We start from the raw sequence: 17,808 nt of genomic DNA on the forward strand, positions 1-17,808 counted from the left end.
TACAGTAATTATGCTGACCTTTCTAATAATGTCTCTTTGCCAAGGAAAGCATCTGTACCAAGAAATCTTGAAAGTAAAGCAAACTGAGTTCTATACAAGTATTTTGGGTTATACATGCCATTTCTTAAAAAGGCAAAAAGCCTTTTAAAAACTATCCAAGAAATTCAAGCCCTGCAAAAATGATAAGTATAATAAATAGTCCATGCATTTTCTTTTTCTTTCTTTTTTTTTTTTTGCAAAAGGATGTTCTACTTTTTAAAACAAAATAAGTAAAAAATCACATTTCCCTTTCAACAGCTTACTGATAGACACACCAAGCTTATGGATAGATTCTTTATTACAATTTCGAAAAATGTCTAAATCATCATTAAGTGCTATTAATTAGATGACACCCTCAATCATATTTTTTAAGATCAGATGTTTTTTAATCAGGGAGCTAGAAAGCCTCTGAAGCAAAACACAAACTTTGATGTGTATGAGGATAGGTACACTGTTTTCTGAAGAGGTCTATAGTCTTTATAAATTTGAACAGGAGCCTTATCACTGAAAAATTTAGGAGCTATTGCTTTAGACACCACAAATACTGTTGAAATGAAAATTGCATATTGGATACCATGCACAGAGATGGTACAGAAACTCTGGTCTTAAAAAATATTTAACTCCCAAAGCTTACTAGTATTTGGAACATCTACAGAGTGTAAACTCCATGAGAACAGGAATGGTTTTTTTCCTGTTTTATTAACTGATGTAGCCTGGCCCTGAGGAGGAAAAAACTGCTGAATGAATGAACATCAACGACTGGATAGGAACAGCAGGAAATCCATGTTGCCCAATGGAAATGAGCAGCTGCAGCCTCTAACTTACAGTAAAAAAAAAAAAAATCTCTAAATGGAAATACTTAGGGTGAGAGGTTAGACACTTATCTGATCATTTCCATTTACCTTTTAGCATGACAGCTTGTGCAAATTATGACCCCTAAAGACTGGTGGAGAATGTAATTCTGATTAACACAGTGTAACCTGAAACAACTCCATAAACCTTTCTGACACACTAACCACCTTGAGTTCTCTCCTTATGAATAAGCATACCCCATTAGGGTGAAAGAAAGAGAGCAAAAATTAAAACAAAAAATGGCATGACCTTTTAATGCTTTGCCTCAAGAGCAACGAAAGACTTTCTTGTAATCTTTCTTTACCTGCATCAATCCCCAACTCCTATACCGCTGAAGATCTTACGCTGTGTCAAGCACTCTGCAAGGTGACAAGAGACATAAAGATGACTGAGAAGGGGTGGCTGCCCTTTTGAGGAGGTAAAGCTTTATCTTCAGAAAAGGAGCCAACAAAGGCTGTATCATTAACACTTCCTTCGTCAGTGTTGAATCATCTTACAATATAAATAGAGTAGAATGCCAAGGAAGTACTTGTGAAGAGTGGCACAACATGTGACTGTATCTTATCCTGCAGGGAACTTAGGAAAACTTCTCTGTATTTCCAGTAGGCCACTAACACCTACTGGAAAACAGACAGAGATGGCCAGAATCCTGGTGTAAAGAACATCAGTTTGGTCATCTTTTTGAAACACAAGCATAGGGGTAAAAAGAGCTTCTGGCTACATTCTAAAAGACTGCACTATTTCAGCAAAAAGTAGCGGGAAATAAGTTTTTGGAGATAAAAGGAAAAAGAAAGCCAGTCCACTGATTGGAAGATTCACAGATTTCTTCAATATTGAATTTCTAGCCACTTATAATTATAATAATACAGTAATAAACAATTTCAAAAAATTGTATGGAATTGCACGGCTCTTGTATGTTACAGAGAAAAAGTATGGATTGGTCCTACCCTGGGTGATCTCTGTCTGAAAAAACATATTTCTTTGCTCTTTTTGTTTTAATTTAGATCATCCTCCTGGTCCATCTCTTATCTAAAATGCCTCCCACTGAGGACGTCACCACAAGCCTAAAGCAATTATTTTTTTAAGTGACTCAGAAGTGTGGCCACGGACAAGGGGGAGTAAACTACAAAATCTGATTAACACCTAAGTACAACAGTCCCAATTTTCATGTACCTGCAGTAACAATCAAATAACAGAGAAGAAGAGGGGAGAATGGGAAGCAGTAGCGCCTTCAAACAGGAGGCCCGAGGGAAGGTCACTGCGGGTCACTCTCCTACAGACACCCACAGTGGAATCTGTGCCAGCTTGTCTAGACACAGCAGGAAGTGCTCAGGGCTGTATGGAATAGTTGATATTGCCACAATTCAGGGAGGATCTCTGAACCTTTGCCTCTGTATCTATTTTTGTTCTCAAATGGAGTTGAACTCCTTGCATGTCTGGCCAGTCAGATTTTTCCCCGTATTATTGCTTTGCATTGGAAAGGTTAGAACTTTGAGTTAGTTTTTAAACAAAACCTGTAAGAAGAAACCAGTGCCAACTATCTTTCAATGTTCAAAACAATAAATGCCCCTATTTAATGTAAAAGTATAGATGCTGAAATTGTGTGATCACACTAAAATAATTTTTAAATGATATATGAAATGAGAAATTCTAGCATGGTACAAGGAAAAGTAAAAAACCAAGTCTACTCTATTAAAAACTATATTGTACTACAACAAATAAAGGAAAATAGCGTTTTTCCTAGTCTGGGTTAAACAATCATTCTCCCAGTCCACTCCCTCCTGGAGGCTATTTAAAATTTTTTTTCCCAGTAATTGAGTCTTTTCAAAAGAAGCACAAGTTCTTCTAAAAACTTTAATTTGCTTTAAAATAATAAAAAGGCTATTAGATTATACCATCCTCTGAAAACACCCAGTGGAAAGATATGATTGCAATTTCTTTGATTCTCCTTGTCATTATACCAAATTCCCAATCTTCTCACTCTTTTCCATATGTGATATTAGAAGTCTCCAATCCTACCACCTGCTTCTGATCCCTATTTCCTGAGCACCCCTAGCAAAAGCTGTCTAACTTTCAATTCTGGTGGGGCCCTGCTGTACTTAGCAATTCTATTATTGGTCACTAACTCATTTTCTATTATACACCTACTCAAAGTCCATTTACTATGCTCCTGCCACTCAGTTTCAGCCCTAAACTCCCTTTTACTCTCTCTCTGCTTCTCAAAGGCAGCTGATCTTGTTTTGGACTTTATTTTAAAAATATCAAGGTCACAAACCAAAAGTCCCTCTTCTCTACCTCATCATTTTATGGCCATTTCACCACCCTGGCCTTCAATCCTTCCACATTAACAGAAGAAATGTCCTTCCTCTTTTTCAAAGAAGATTCTTTCACTTGTGCCCTGCGTGCCTTCTGCCATGTGCTCCTGAATTCAACTCTGGAGTGCAAATGCTCACACAAAACAGCTACCCACTCCTACGCACTGCTGCAATGAGTGAATGAATGAACAAGTGGTGGCTGGAGGTAATGTGCCATTCATATAACTAGGAAAACTACCACACCTTTGATAAGAACAGCCTGTGTTTATTCAAAGTTTCTAAGAAAGTAGTCCTTATACACACACAAGATTATGCTTAAGCATATAAAGTGTTTTCTTTTACAGAATCTTCACTAATTTTCTAAGAGTACCTATTTTACATGTGAGTCAAAGCTCATGCTTTAAAGGAGATTTATAATGTATGGGTTATATAACATTCAACACCCTAAACCATCAGGAACATATTCCTCCTAAGTTTGCTGAAATATACTATCAAAAAGATTATTACCACTTTATGTGAACTTAAGAATATTATTTCAAATGGGATGGAATCCAGATCATCTTTGGGGCAAATGACTAGACCCAGACTAATGCACTAGCCTCCTTTAAAGAGACTGAAAAAAAAATTCCTGCAGTCATTGCTTTATTCCCCATATGCAGAAAACATTAATTAATTCGAAGGAGATAATTCACAAATCCTACACTCCATATGCTAACTATTAAGGCTGGAATCCATATACCTGTCACAAACTTTTCACAATAGGATTCACAACCATTATCTACTGTCACATCTGCTTTACCTATCCCTTCTTTCTTTGATTCTTTTCTTCTTCTGTAGCCAGAGTAAATTACATCCTTGATGCCATTTCATTTGTTTACTTAGCAGTTCTGTCTAAACCTTACATAACTTAATGCCATATACCTAAAAAAAACCCAATAATTCCTTGGAATACACTATTACTTAAAGAATCCATGACCAACTACCCCATATACTTTCTGATTATATTAAAACATATTCCCTGTTTTGTTTTTTAATCATCATTGTCATTACTGTCAGCATCATTCCTGAGATTTATTGAACAATTAATAGGTGTCAAGCATCACAGTAAGAGGTAGATGTATTATCTCATTTAGTCCTCAAAGAATCTTCATTTAGCAGATGAGTAAACAGGCACAGACACATGAACTAACTTGACCACGCTGATGCAGCTAGTAAAAGCCAACGCTAGGAATTGAAGCCTGGCCATCTGATTCCAGTGGCCACTCAGACACCATGCAATGGTGCCCGCACAAGATACAGGGAGATACGTGTCTTGATGATGGATAAAAATTCAGATATATTTCGTAGTTCAGTACAATTCATATAAAAATTGTATTCCTCACCAAAAGTATTCACTATTTATCTTTTTCCTAAATAACAGACACAGAATACCATACTGAAGAGAAGGCAATGGTAGGCAATATAAAATTTAAATGGAAATGAGCATTTCAAAGTAAATTGAGAGTTTATATGGCGGTACGAAGAAAAAGTAACTTCAGAAAAGTATGTGAGCCAGTAAAATAAATAATAAAAAAAAAGAAGAGAAAAGTATGTGAGTAAGGTATCACTAGAAAGTAAACTTTATCTTTATTTAAGCAGTAGGACTCACTTTGTATATTTAATAATCAGGGCAAGGCTTTCCAGAAGCACTACCCTGCTGAAGTTCTCAGAAATAAAAGCACGTGCCAGCAGGTAACGTACACAAGCAGCCCTATAACAAGTTGAGTACTAATTGGTGGGACTCAGGTCCTATGAAATACATTCTCTGATGAGAATAAAATACAGTCATGGACTAGTCCTGAGATGTATTTACAAGTTTAACTAATGAAGATTTATAACAGATGAGTACAGAGAAATGGAAGTTTAAGAGAGGTAGTAAACCAATGAACTGCTATGTGAACTGGCCCATATAATTCATGGTCTGCTGTAGATTAACTGACATATATCAAAACAGGAAAGGTAAGAATTAATACCCACATTCCTTGCTGCACAGTCTATGAAAAGCACAAAGGCTATGACTATTTCTATTTCTATTACCACTTAGCACAACAGTCAATTTTCAATCTAAGCTAAAGGATACACTGAAGCATCAAATGTTAAATAGCTTGGTTTCTTCATATGACAAAAACTCGCATTCCCAACCCAACCCCTCAGCTTATGCCCAGTCATACCTTTCCTCTCTCCTTTTCTTGGCCCAGGGCTTATCTGTGACCTTGAGATACCTCCTAAGGGACGTTGATCTACCAATGACCAGGTTTACCTTCTGCCTTAATTCTTCTTCTGGATTCTTCTGGTCAGTTTTTAACAAGCTCATGTCCCTCCCACTCTACTTTCTCAAAAAAACAAGACAGACCTCTTACTACACATTGGTGAGTAAAATTTGATGAGGAAGAAAACAGAATATGATAAATATGGTAGATAATGAGAATGTGTGATGAAGACTATTACTCCTAGACCAGACTGCCTGGGCAAATACCACCTTTACCACAGAGAGCTGGGGAGCTTATGCAAGTTATTAAGTAATCTGTGCCTCAGTTTCCTCACCTATTTAAAAATAGGGATATTAATAGTACCAACTACATAGGGTTGTTCCAATATAAGTTAATATTTTTAAGGGATTTAGAACAGTGTCTGATACATGGTAAGCACTATAAGAGTATTTGTTAAATGGAGGAAAAAAAACAAAAGTAGAGATGACACCCAGGGAAATGATTCCTTGCCTTTCCCAGATATACTCTTGTGGACTGGCAAAATTACAAACTTTCAATCAGATAAACTGTTCTCTAAAAACATTTCACTCACGTAAAACTTAATTTGGAAAACTCAGTCTTTATCAATAATCTCTTACAGAGATAAATAATGTCTAGAGTCTACAAAACTCAAATAAAAGTGATTTATTTTTGTTGAAAGAGATTCGGGGCTGAGGTTGTTACACAAACAAGTGGGGAAGGTAAACCAGAAAGAGGTATGGGGGAGATGGATGCTAATGGGATGCTGAGAGAATATGCCTCAATCTCTACCCAAGACTATAGCAGGAGGTGTGTATGACACGCGTAAAAGCCTAACACTTGGGCAGGCAGATTTAACAATGATTTTGAAGTAAAAAAGCAATTCTTCTTCTTTTTTTTTCCATGCAGGTTTTTAAAATATTTTTTTTTTTTAGCTTTTAAGTTAATTGTGCAATATTTAAAACAGAAAAGCACAAGACGCAAAGAACACAAAATCATCCAGAATCACAAGTAGTTTACAGTTTGACATATCCTTCTAGGTCTTTTATGTGTGGTTGAGATCACACAGAAAGTATCATGCTAAAAAAGCAATTCTTGAGGAGATATTATATGCTTCATCAGTCTATTGAGTGTGCTAGAAGGGAATTATTTTCACATGCTGGCTCCTTTTGTGTTTAGTATCTGCAAGCAATGACTCCAAGACTTTGTTCACTTGTACAGTAAGAACCAATGCTACATTGCTATTCTTGAAGTATTCTGAGAAGGACTCAGTTTGAAGAGCCGTTTTCTACAGCATAGAGTGTTTCTGAATCCCTGATAGTTTCAATATCATCATTATCAATACATTTTAACCATTTATGAAGACCATCAGTCTTTGAAGCTCAACCTCTAGCCAATAAAAATCTGCTCAAATATGGAAAATTTTCAGGCAATTAATGAATCACAGAAGGAGTAATTTTTCAAGAGGCAAAATGACGTAGTGATTAAGAGGGTAGGCTTTGGGGCCAGCCAGGTCGGGATGCACCTCCACTTTGTCTTTTGCTGGCTGCATAAGCTTAGGGATGACATCTAACCTCACTGTACCTCAGTTTCCTCACTTATAAAACCAATGTTGATAGGGCGGGCCATGGTGGCTCAGTGGCAGAGTTCTTGCCTGCCATACCAGAGACCCAGGTTCGATTCCCAGTGACTGCCCTCGCAAAAAAAATTAATAAATAAAACCAATGTTGATCACAATATATTTAAAATACTTACAGAAAAGTTTGGCAGATGGTTAGGGTTGAAGCAATGCTATTATCAGTTTGCTTCTCAGCAGAGGGAAGTTAAAAAAAATGACAAATCCTAATTTTTGAAAGAAATAAACATTCACCTTATTACTCTCCTCTCTACACACTTTGCACATGTTAGCCCCTCCTCCTCTATTTGAACCATGGAACTTCCCATGATCAATAGTTGTACCAATGCCATTGAGATTACATTTACATTTTATTTTATTTTTTAATTACAGCTATTATGATCCTATTTAATAATAAACACATTCACTTAACTATGTCATCTTTTGTCTATTAATTGCCTTGTTTTTTTAGAGTCAAGCTCTGAATTCTCAAAAATCAATCAATCAAATGATACAGTTTCTTCAACAAATAAATTACAAGGAAACAGAGAGAGAGGAAGAAACAAGAGGAAAGCTGTAGATGAAAAGTGACCTAACAGACAAGTCAGCTGTAATACACGGACTTTATTTGATCTCGTTTTGAACAATTTACAAAGCAATATTTATGAGTCAAGAGGGGAGGTGTGAACATTGACTGGATGATGATATTTTGATGATGCCAAGATATTATTAAATTTTAGGTGCTGATACTTATAAGAGCTGTAACCTGAAAGATTCATGTTTGAAAATGATATGTTAGGATTTGGCTCAAAATAATCTAGGGCAAAGAAGAGGACTGGGAAGGATATGGTTGAAATAAGATCAGCCCTGAATCTTGGTAACATCAATGCTGATAATGAATACATGAGAGTTCATTACACTCTTCTATTTTTTAATGTTTGAAATTTTCTAAAATAAAGAGTTGAAAGCGAAATACATGATGATTTTAAAACACCCACACATTCCACACTGCACCCACGGCTGGGAATAAGGAATGCAACAATGCCTCAAAATCATATCTTACATTCACAATACCTTTTACTGAGAAGCTGCAGATGCTTTACACTCACTAGCTATGCCAGATAGAATGAAGAAAGCAAAAACTGCTACCAGTTTTGAGATGAAGAAAAAGAGAAAGAGGTAAGAGAAGGTTCAGGGGAGCTGCCTCCAACTGCAGAGACAAGAATTGAAAAACCAAATCTCAGATGTGTGCTTCCTTCAGCCCCTTTCCAAGGTGAAGCTGCCTCACTGCTGTTTGGTAGTTTGAACCAAACTTATCGAATAGAAGGTTTTGAAAACTCCCTAAATGAAAACATCCACTGTGTTGCTTGAGGCCAAAGAAAGGTCATGAAAATGAACCTAAGACTTTTCCAAACACCTCATAAGCATATTTTCCAAACACCTCATAAGCATATTTTCCAAACACTCAGTAAGCATATTTTCATTCACTCATTCATTCATTCATTCACTCATTCTTTTGCCGATCATCAGCATGGTGATTTTGAGTTTGCGAGGTGAGAGCCAATGGTCACACTCAGTGACTGCAAGCAAGAGAGAGAAATTTGGGCTTGATTTCTCCCAGGGTCACTACAGATCATCTGGGATGTTAGAGAGGAGAAAGAGAGAGAGAGGATGATCACAGCAAAGCAGGCATGTGTGACAGCCCAAACACATTACAGAGCGAGAAAAGAGGCCCAGCTCCTGGTCTGAACTTGGGAACCACAGTGACAATATTTTGGGGATCCGGCACACAGGTTATTTTCCTACTTTCACCAATTTAATAGGAATAAGACATGGGACATTCTGTAAGTCAAAACCTAGATAGGAAATTTTTAATTTTTGAAAAATTCTACATCAAAACAAAACTGAAAGACAAGCTAACACTAATACAGAATGTCACATTAACGCAATTTAAACATTAGTGGCAAAGAGAATTTGTATTCCTCCACAAATATTAGCTGAATAGGAACAAGCAAAAAAATGGCTTTGTTTCTCTCTTTTCTGTTTCATGTAGTTTTAAAACTAGGTTAGAGACCATATATTATACAGAAAGTTATAAAGATTTTGTCAAGTTAAACTGCCCATCAACTACGCTAAGACACTTCAATATGTAAGCAGCTATTATCTCTAAATAACCTTTTACATTTCTAAAGCCTATGCTGAGTTGTAACATGGATGAACTTTCCATGCCTTTAACTTTTCTTTTTAGTGTTGATTTGTGAAGAGGGAAAGGTCACCTAACCCACTGATTCATTTCCTCCAACAATGTATAAAGTAGATTTTGAAAATATATTACCATTGTTATTTCCACACCTCATAAATTCTGTCACTGCTACATAAAAATATCACCTTCTAAATTCTGTGGACACAGTCCCCTGCAAAGAAATCAAAACTAGACAGTAATTCCTAACATGTAAATTAATTCACCAAAGATATTATGGCTATAAAGGCATTAAAAATATATTTCACACATATTTCCCAGAAAAAGCAACCCATTTCACCTGAAAAGAAATGGTTCAAAGATTATTATTTGTTTATGTAACAATATATTTGGCTCAGCATTACTTAAAATTGTCAGTATTATTTTAAAAGACAGCATTTTTGTTAATATGATACCTTTGAATCACATATGATTTGTGTAACAGAATTTTAATTCAAAAAATTCTAATTTAAAAGATGATTTGTTATTGCTTTTTGGCCTTTTGGCTAAGATGAAATGTAAAAGATGATACACTTCATGTTCAACTTTAAAACAGATATAATAAGGCTTTTATAATGACTGGCAAGAGTTGAAACTTTTAGGTCACAGTAAGTCTTTTCCTATGTATTGAAAGCTTCCCATGAGAGAACTGCAACAGGTAAGACACCGAAAACTGAGAGAAAAAAAAATGTGAACACTGCTTATCATTTGAAAGTTCTAAAACTTGAACTGAAAGATTTAGAAGTATTTAGCAGTCTCTGGGTATCATTTGATGCAGGCAAGATAAAAATACGTTAAATATTCTTATAACTTGAAAAATAAAATTTAAACATCAATAGACAAGTAAACAAATTCCAGACTCTAAAGATATTATCTTTCTTACATTATCAATACAAAATATCACAATAACAAAAGTGCTATCAATGCCATCATTTCAATAATAAATATTGATTCTAAAGCCCTTTTGAGTTTTTCAAACACCTTTTGCATGCATCATCCCATCTAACCTTCATGAAAATCTGCAGAGGGTAGGCAGCTGAGAAATTCAAAGCTATACAGAAGGTTAAACAGAGGCTGACAGTGGCTTGTACAAGGTCAAATATGTTAAAACCTGCCAATCACAAATACCCACCGTTCCATCACTGAGAAATTCATATCACAGCTCCATCTACAGTTACCTGATCGGTCGATTCTCTTTACTATCAAAGAGTGAGAAGATGACCTCCAGCTCCTCTCCCAGGTTGGAACACATGAGACTCTTCATCTGCACAAAGAGGTGATGACTGCTGGCCTGCACTGGGCTGTCTTTCTTCCGATGTCGATGCTCCATCTGAATGACACCCCCCAAGAAAGAAATGATCAGATGAACTGGATAAAATAATAGGACTCAATCAACCAGTTAACTTGGTGTGATTGTGGTGTCCTTTTTCAATAGTATTTCTTCCTGTTGATTCAGCATCCAGTTGGATATCAAATATCAACATTTCTTCCAAATTCTACATAAAAACAACTTGAAGAGTCAATTATCAAGAAATCTTGCTTTCAGAATTTTTTTTTTAATCATTCATCTTCAGATACTGACTGAGTATACTCAGGCACAGGAAGAAGTTCAAAGGATTTTGTTGCTCTCTTATCAACCTCCAGGATAAGAACGAATTATTAGTCATCTTTAAAACATCAGACTAAATTAAATCACTTATCATTTCATGGATGGTAACTGGACAATGCAGTTATGACTCCAACTTTCTCATAAATAAGAGTCCCATTACATTATATGAAAGTGGGAAAATGTGGTAGCTTTCTGAGATAGGATATGACAAATGATATTAACAACTAGAGCAAGAATATCCTTCTAACTTGTTGTAGTGCTAGAGGAACACTTAGGAAGGCCAGTGAGGGGCCTAAAGTAGGAAGCTAATCTCTCATTCCTGTCTTCAATACATCAGCCTAATCTATACTTGGGAGGCTGGACCAGAAGTGAGAGTTCTTACAGGTTGATGGAGGAAAGGAGTTATCCATGGCTCCGGAATGAGGAAAATAGGAGACGAGCATTCATTCAACATATATTTGTTAAGTATCTTTTGTGCGCCAAGTACTCAGGATGCAATGGTAAGTAAAAAAGGAAGTGGCCCACGCTCTTATGGAGCTTACATTTACTGGGGGAGGAGGCATCAGCAAAACTGTCACATACACACAAACGTACGACTGCAGTTAAGACAAAGGGAGGGGAGAGCCAGATCATCACGGGAGTCTGGAACAACACATTTGACTTGAGCCTGGGAAGTCAAGGAAGGCTTCTTTGGGAAAGCGACGCTTTAGCAGAGAACTAAAAAATAAGCAGGGATTATGAACCATCTAGGACCTTGTTTCTCAAACTACCCTCAGTAGAAAACCTGGGTGTTGTTTCTTAATTCACTGCAGACTAATACCTTCACAAGAATACAATTAAAACGTCATGATACCCAGGGCTTGTCCATGCAAAAAAAAAATGCCATAATGTCAAATTGCTATGAAGTTTTCAAAACATTAACTCCCTATATCTGTACCTGGACCAGTTACAAACAGTTCACATTTCGGCCATTTTTTGGACCATACTTTGAGTAGCACGGATTCACGATATGAGTAAAGGGAAAACACTTGTTGCAAAGACCTGTTTATTAACAAGACAGGTGCTAAAAATGTGGAGGATTCTTCTTTTCATTACACAGATTACTAAGGAAGCCCTCTCTTCTATCACTCAACAGGTAAACAGTTCCAGAATTTTAACTCCACGGCAATGGAGCCATATCATTTGCTGAGGGTTAAAGATACATAAGTCCCTATATTAGCCATCTTTTTAAGGTTGCAAGGATAGTTCAATAACTATTAACTAACGGACTAACTTTTGAAGGTAAAAAAAAAAAATGCCATCCAAATATACAGTTGTAAAAGCAACAGTATAAAATCACTACAATTTTTTTCTACTTAAAAAGTAAAGAGAGGAAAAAATGCCATTAACCAAATACATTTAAAACTACTGTATAAACAGGTACATTAAATACCTCCCTGCAAAAGAGGGTAACTCAATTTGCTTTTTAGGTGGATCTCAGCATTGTGATGTGTTTGCCTATAATTACTAGAAAAATCACCCCTTACTGTACAAAAAAAAGTATAATTCTACAAAAAAAAAGTATAATTCAGGTTTGTTTTCCATGAAGTTTGCTCTATTTGGGATTTTTTTCACAACTATGGCATATAAAGCTTCACACTCATAAAACGATATCTCTTTAACTCACAAAGAAGTTTCTTCTGCAAAAAATTCTAATATACTAATTTAAAGTCTGGGATAACATGGTATAAGCTATTTGTGGAGAAATAAGTGACTACACTAAAGGCTAAATTGGAGAAACAGATGCAAAAAATTTAGATCAGACCTCAAGGAGGGGTCTACTCTTAACTTCAAACAGTGCAAAATTCCCAGCAAAAATTATGACAGTCACTAAAAATGGAGGGAAAAAAAATAGGCCCCTTACTCATGCAAACAGTCTAATATATCTAAATCAGTAGTTTTCAACCTTAGCAGCACTTTAGAATCACCAAGAAATAGTTTAAAAACTACTTTTATGGATAGGGCCCTATCCTACAGCAATGAAATTAGAATTTCTAGGGGATGGGGACTCAGATAGCAGTAGTGTGAAGAGCTCCCTAAGTGATTCTAATGTGCAAGGAGGGCTGGGAATCACTGAGCAAGATCATTGCAGAGAGATGGAAGTCACAGCGAACTGAAATATCTATTGTTCCATATTTCATATAATTATTGCCTTGGAACCTGTGGTCTTTACAGGCATTCTTGCAATAAGCCTGCCCAAGCCCACCCTTTGTAATGCGACATGGACTCTCACACCCGGCACCTACTGGCATCAAAATCTACCCCCTACCCCCCCCCACCCCCACTCGTCCCATTCTGGGATCAATTCGGACTTAAGTAGGTTGGGACTCCTTGCTTATCACTTGATAACTCACTACTTTGGGGGAACTGCTAAAAATACTTTTGTGAAAATATCTATCATTGCAATAAAAAAATTTTAAAAAGCATGTTCATACTTCAAGAGTTAGAATTTGGTCTATGTGTCTATAACATGTAGGCAAAAATCCATCTCAGAAACAATTGAAGATTACAAATATACCTACTAGTTACACTAAATGTGCCCCTTAGACCTTAACGAGACATTTGATTAGGAAAAGAAACAGCCATTCCAAAGATTTATGACTCTAATTTCAATCCTCATATAATATATTCATTACTAGAGGGATTGTCTATGCCAGGGTTTGCCAACCTCAGTGTTGTGGACGATTTTGGCTGGATGATGCTTTGTTGCACAGGCCATCCTAGGATGTTTTGTAGCGTCCTTGGCCTCAGCCCACCAGATACCAGTAGACCCATCTCCAAAGTGTAACAACCAAAACGTCTCCAGACATTGTCATATGTTCCCTGGGGAGCAAAACTGCCTACTATTAAGAACTACTAGTCTATATACTGAGGAGCACAAAGCAAGCAGCCATGTGATCTTATAAAAAATTAGACACTCTGCAGACACAAATAATCAAAGAACTCAGCTCAAAAGGTTTTCTTTATTTATGGAAGGATTGAGATCTGCCCTTTGGCCCTAAACCAAGCTTCTCTAGTGAACATATGTTAACACTGTGAGGTTCAGCTCTTTTCACTGCTTAGATTAACACAATTAGGTGAGAAAGACCTGCTAACAGGCTATCAAAAATCTAAAGCAACTTATTTTTTTCTAATGATGCAATATAGATTTATTATACAGCATCATTAGAAAAAGTGACTAGTGAGTTGTAAACATTAGAAAAAATAATTAGTGATATATAAACACTCGTGTTTTTAAATACACACTGAGAAGACATAGTTACTAAAGCAAGGGAAGTAGTAACAATTTCTCAAACATGCTCAGTTCGGGCACTTTACCCCTATGCCATTGTTTTTGATCCATAAGTGACAACAAAGTACCAAAAAATCAATCAATTATGGGATCAGTGATGATGGCTTCCAACCCTTACTGGTGAAATTGATAAAGCCATATACTCAGTCATTATTGTTGGACAAAGAAACAGAACAGGGCTCCACAGAACTTGATTCCTGCTAAGTCAAGTTACCAACAGGGACTTGAAAAAGAAACTATCTTAAAGAAGAGGACATGTCCTTCTAAAGATTATAATCATTTGGGTTTTACTACAGCTACTGTCATTGCTTTAGAAACAGTAAAAAGCAACTACTGCTGAGGGGCACTTTAATTTTTACGTAAAATCACGTTTTATTTTCCCCATCTGTAAAATGAAGACTTTGGACTAGCAATTGAGCTGTAAAATACCAACAAATTCCTCCGGTCTTTCCTGGCAATGGCAGAGTCCAGATGAGACTCCAGAATCTTATCAGCATAGTACGCCTGGCAGCCACCATCAACAAACTGAAATGTCCACAGGAGATGAAATTAATATCCTCTCCTATATAGAATGCTAAGAAAAAGAACAGAGACAAAATTGCAAGCACACAAAAATTATTCTAGCGAAAATATAATTTATTTTTGGCAGCAAATATCTGACCTCCCCAGCTAGATGTGGGAATGTGACTAAGTTCTGACCAATGAGATGTAAGTCCGAGTGTCGTATGGACCTTCCAGGAAGGCTCAGTAAAGTAATCAAATCAGGCAAGAAGAACCCTTTGCCTTCACATTGCCTGGAAAGCAGATATGATGGTAGGAGCTCTTGCAGTGACACTGTACTATGAGATGCCTTTAATGATGGAAGCCATACATATATAGCAGAAAGGTAAGAGCCTATATCCCTTCTGATACTATGAAACCACTAAAGAGCCCAGAACTTTCTACTTTTGTACTTGTATTTTGTAAGAGAGAAATGAATTTCTGTCACATCCAAGCTTCTCTTATTTATTTCATTAAACAAAGCCAAACTAATCCTAAAATTTAGCATATAAAACATCAATTTCTTACCACCATACCACCTTGCTCTTTTAAATATAGATGAAATAAAGATGAGGAAAGAAGAAAAATCAACCGAATGCTTAAGTGCTTTGTAAATACTATCTACCAGAGAAAGACATCTAACATGCATTTCTTATGTAACCTTCATAACAGACATGACAGGAATTAGTTATCAGTTTAATAGATGAAGAAACCGAGATTCAGAGAGACTGAACAAACTTCTATATCACAGAGCTGGGAAACAGAAAGCAGGCATTCAAATCTAGATGTATGGATCCAACCCACGGCCTTTTCATCATACCTTAATAAAATAAAAAACATCGACTAAGTGTTTACTAAGTCGCAAAGCACAGTGCAATATTAACTATACCAAGTTTAATATAGGAAGTACAAGATACAGGGCCCTGCCCAAGGAAATGGAAAACGAATGAGAGATTTTAAAAAAAAGAGTAAGAGACAAAGTAGCACGTCCAAAGAGTTAAAGCTAATAACAATAAAGAAGTCACATTTCAAGATGTAATTGACAAATAAATGACAAGGTCATACTTGTCATATAATGAAAGATGCCGTAATGACTTTAATTTGGAATTCTCTTCTTTCGTTCCTTCTTCCTTTTCTGCTTCCCTCCAACAGACTGATCACTGTGTTTTTGCTCTGTGCCAGATATTCTACTGAACATTGATGTCATAGAGGTGTACAGCATGCAACACCACTTCCAAGAAGCTCAAAGTTGAGGAAAGTACATGAAAAATACAAAATCAGAAACCACTCTTAAGTGGCAGAATGAGGTGTCTCATTAAGTCTCACCTCTTAAGGTGTCACAATGAGATAATCTGAATAGATCGATGATTAAGGAAAAAATTGAAATCAATATTAAGAACTGCCTTCTAAAATCAGACATCATTCCTGATGGACTAAACAATTTTTCCTTTCCAATTTTTTTATATGCAGGTAATCTTCAGGTTAAGAAGATTCCCAGTAAAATACTGTAAACTTAGAAAGCTACCCCAAAGTGGCAGGACCTTACAAAAAGGATTCTAATATCTATGATAGACATTCTGTCGGGAACATTTTGGTCAGATGCTGTATGAACTATATCAGTGCAAAACTGCAGATGGAGTGACTGTCTTTGAAGGCCCTTCCCAAATACCTTCCCCAATTTGGGGTTTTAAGAGGGCATAAATATTATAATATTCAGAGATTAAGTAAATTGTATACAAATAGTGAGATTCCAAGGCTGGATACAAGATTTGGGAAACCTAGATGCCAGGGGTAAAAAATGGACTTCAACCTAACGTATAACTGGAAAAAATCTCAAGTCACAGGTGATGCTTTAATGGCCAACAGGACGAACTATTTTTGGTTTATTAACAGGCTTCAGCATTAAGGAATCGAATGGGTCCTGGGAAGAGTGAAGGTAAGACCAGCAGTTGCAGACCAAAGGGAAGACACTTTCGATAGTCTTTGCATATAATGATAAAGGGACCAGGGAAGAAGGGTTAACATGCTGGTGAGCAATGAGTGGATGCCATCAGTTGCAAAGTTGTCTTGATGTACAACAGATTAACATGCATAACTTGTAAACAATGGACTGACCTAGGCAAAAAATACAAAAATTTGCAAAAGAATTTAAAACTACTTGGAATTTACTTGCTAGCGCCTGGGAGGTCAGGGCTAAGCAGAGAATATCACATTATTCTGAGGCAGGTAGCGTTCTAGTACTGTATTCAGGGCATGGTCACCTCAACTCTCAATTGTCTTTACTGTCTCCAAGTTAAACCTGGAACATCCTGTTCTTATGAAATCAAGCAAGAATGAAGAATGCCATGGAAACCACAAAATTAGCAGCAAGGCTGGGAGCCAAGGTTTCCAGTACCTACCAATCGGTAGAGCTCAGTAATGCTGATGTCCTCTGGATCCACCATTGCATACTCTTTCCTAGGTACCAGGTCCAGACCCAGTTGTCTGGAAAAAAAAAAAGTTTGGGGAATAAGTTACCTCTATGGAATATATTGAAAATGACTATTTTAAGACATCACCTTGAAATAAGTTACGTTACCCACCACATTCCTCTTACCCATATTTTTGCCTTGCACTAGCTGTTACCACAGTTGAGGCAGCCAATGGCACTAGGCTGGACACTAGTCACAACTTAAGAAGAGGAAGTCAAGGCAGGCAGGAGATCACTCTCAGTCAAGTGCCCCTGCCTCTGGGGCCTTGGCGCTCTATAGTGGGCAGCCTCCAGCACCCTACGAACTACCGCTAGAGAAACCTTTCACACTGGAGTGGGGTGGAAACTAGAGCTGGACATAATTTAGTTCTGGAAACTGGAACTGAATAGAGGTTTGAAAAGCTTAATGAAGAGAGGTCTCTCATGCCTAATCCTCGGAGAATAATTTATTTCCAATCTCTTTCACACCGGCACAGTTCCTAACATAGGAATCTTCCTGCATTATATATCTGATTATAGAGACACAGCTTT

At 36.8% G+C, this 17,808-nt stretch overlaps 1 protein-coding gene across 4 annotated transcripts in view; it reads right to left on the bottom strand.

The window, feature by feature from the left end:
• Positions 1-17,808, bottom strand: part of DOCK4 (dedicator of cytokinesis 4) — a 468,183-nt gene that overhangs the window by 222,709 nt on the left and 227,666 nt on the right. For all 4 annotated transcript variants that reach the window (XM_077169893.1, XM_077169973.1, XM_077169724.1 and 1 more), the window contains exons 7-8: positions 17,207-17,291; positions 10,506-10,657 (exon numbers count right to left, since the gene is read on the bottom strand). In XM_077169893.1, coding sequence (XP_077026008.1) covers positions 10,506-10,657; positions 17,207-17,291 — 237 coding nt within the window. The remainder of the gene's footprint in view (positions 1-10,505; positions 10,658-17,206; positions 17,292-17,808) is intronic.

The sequence above is a fragment of the Tamandua tetradactyla genome, chromosome 1 (assembly GCF_023851605.1).
Source record: "Tamandua tetradactyla isolate mTamTet1 chromosome 1, mTamTet1.pri, whole genome shotgun sequence".
NCBI lineage: Eukaryota > Metazoa > Chordata > Mammalia > Pilosa > Myrmecophagidae > Tamandua > Tamandua tetradactyla.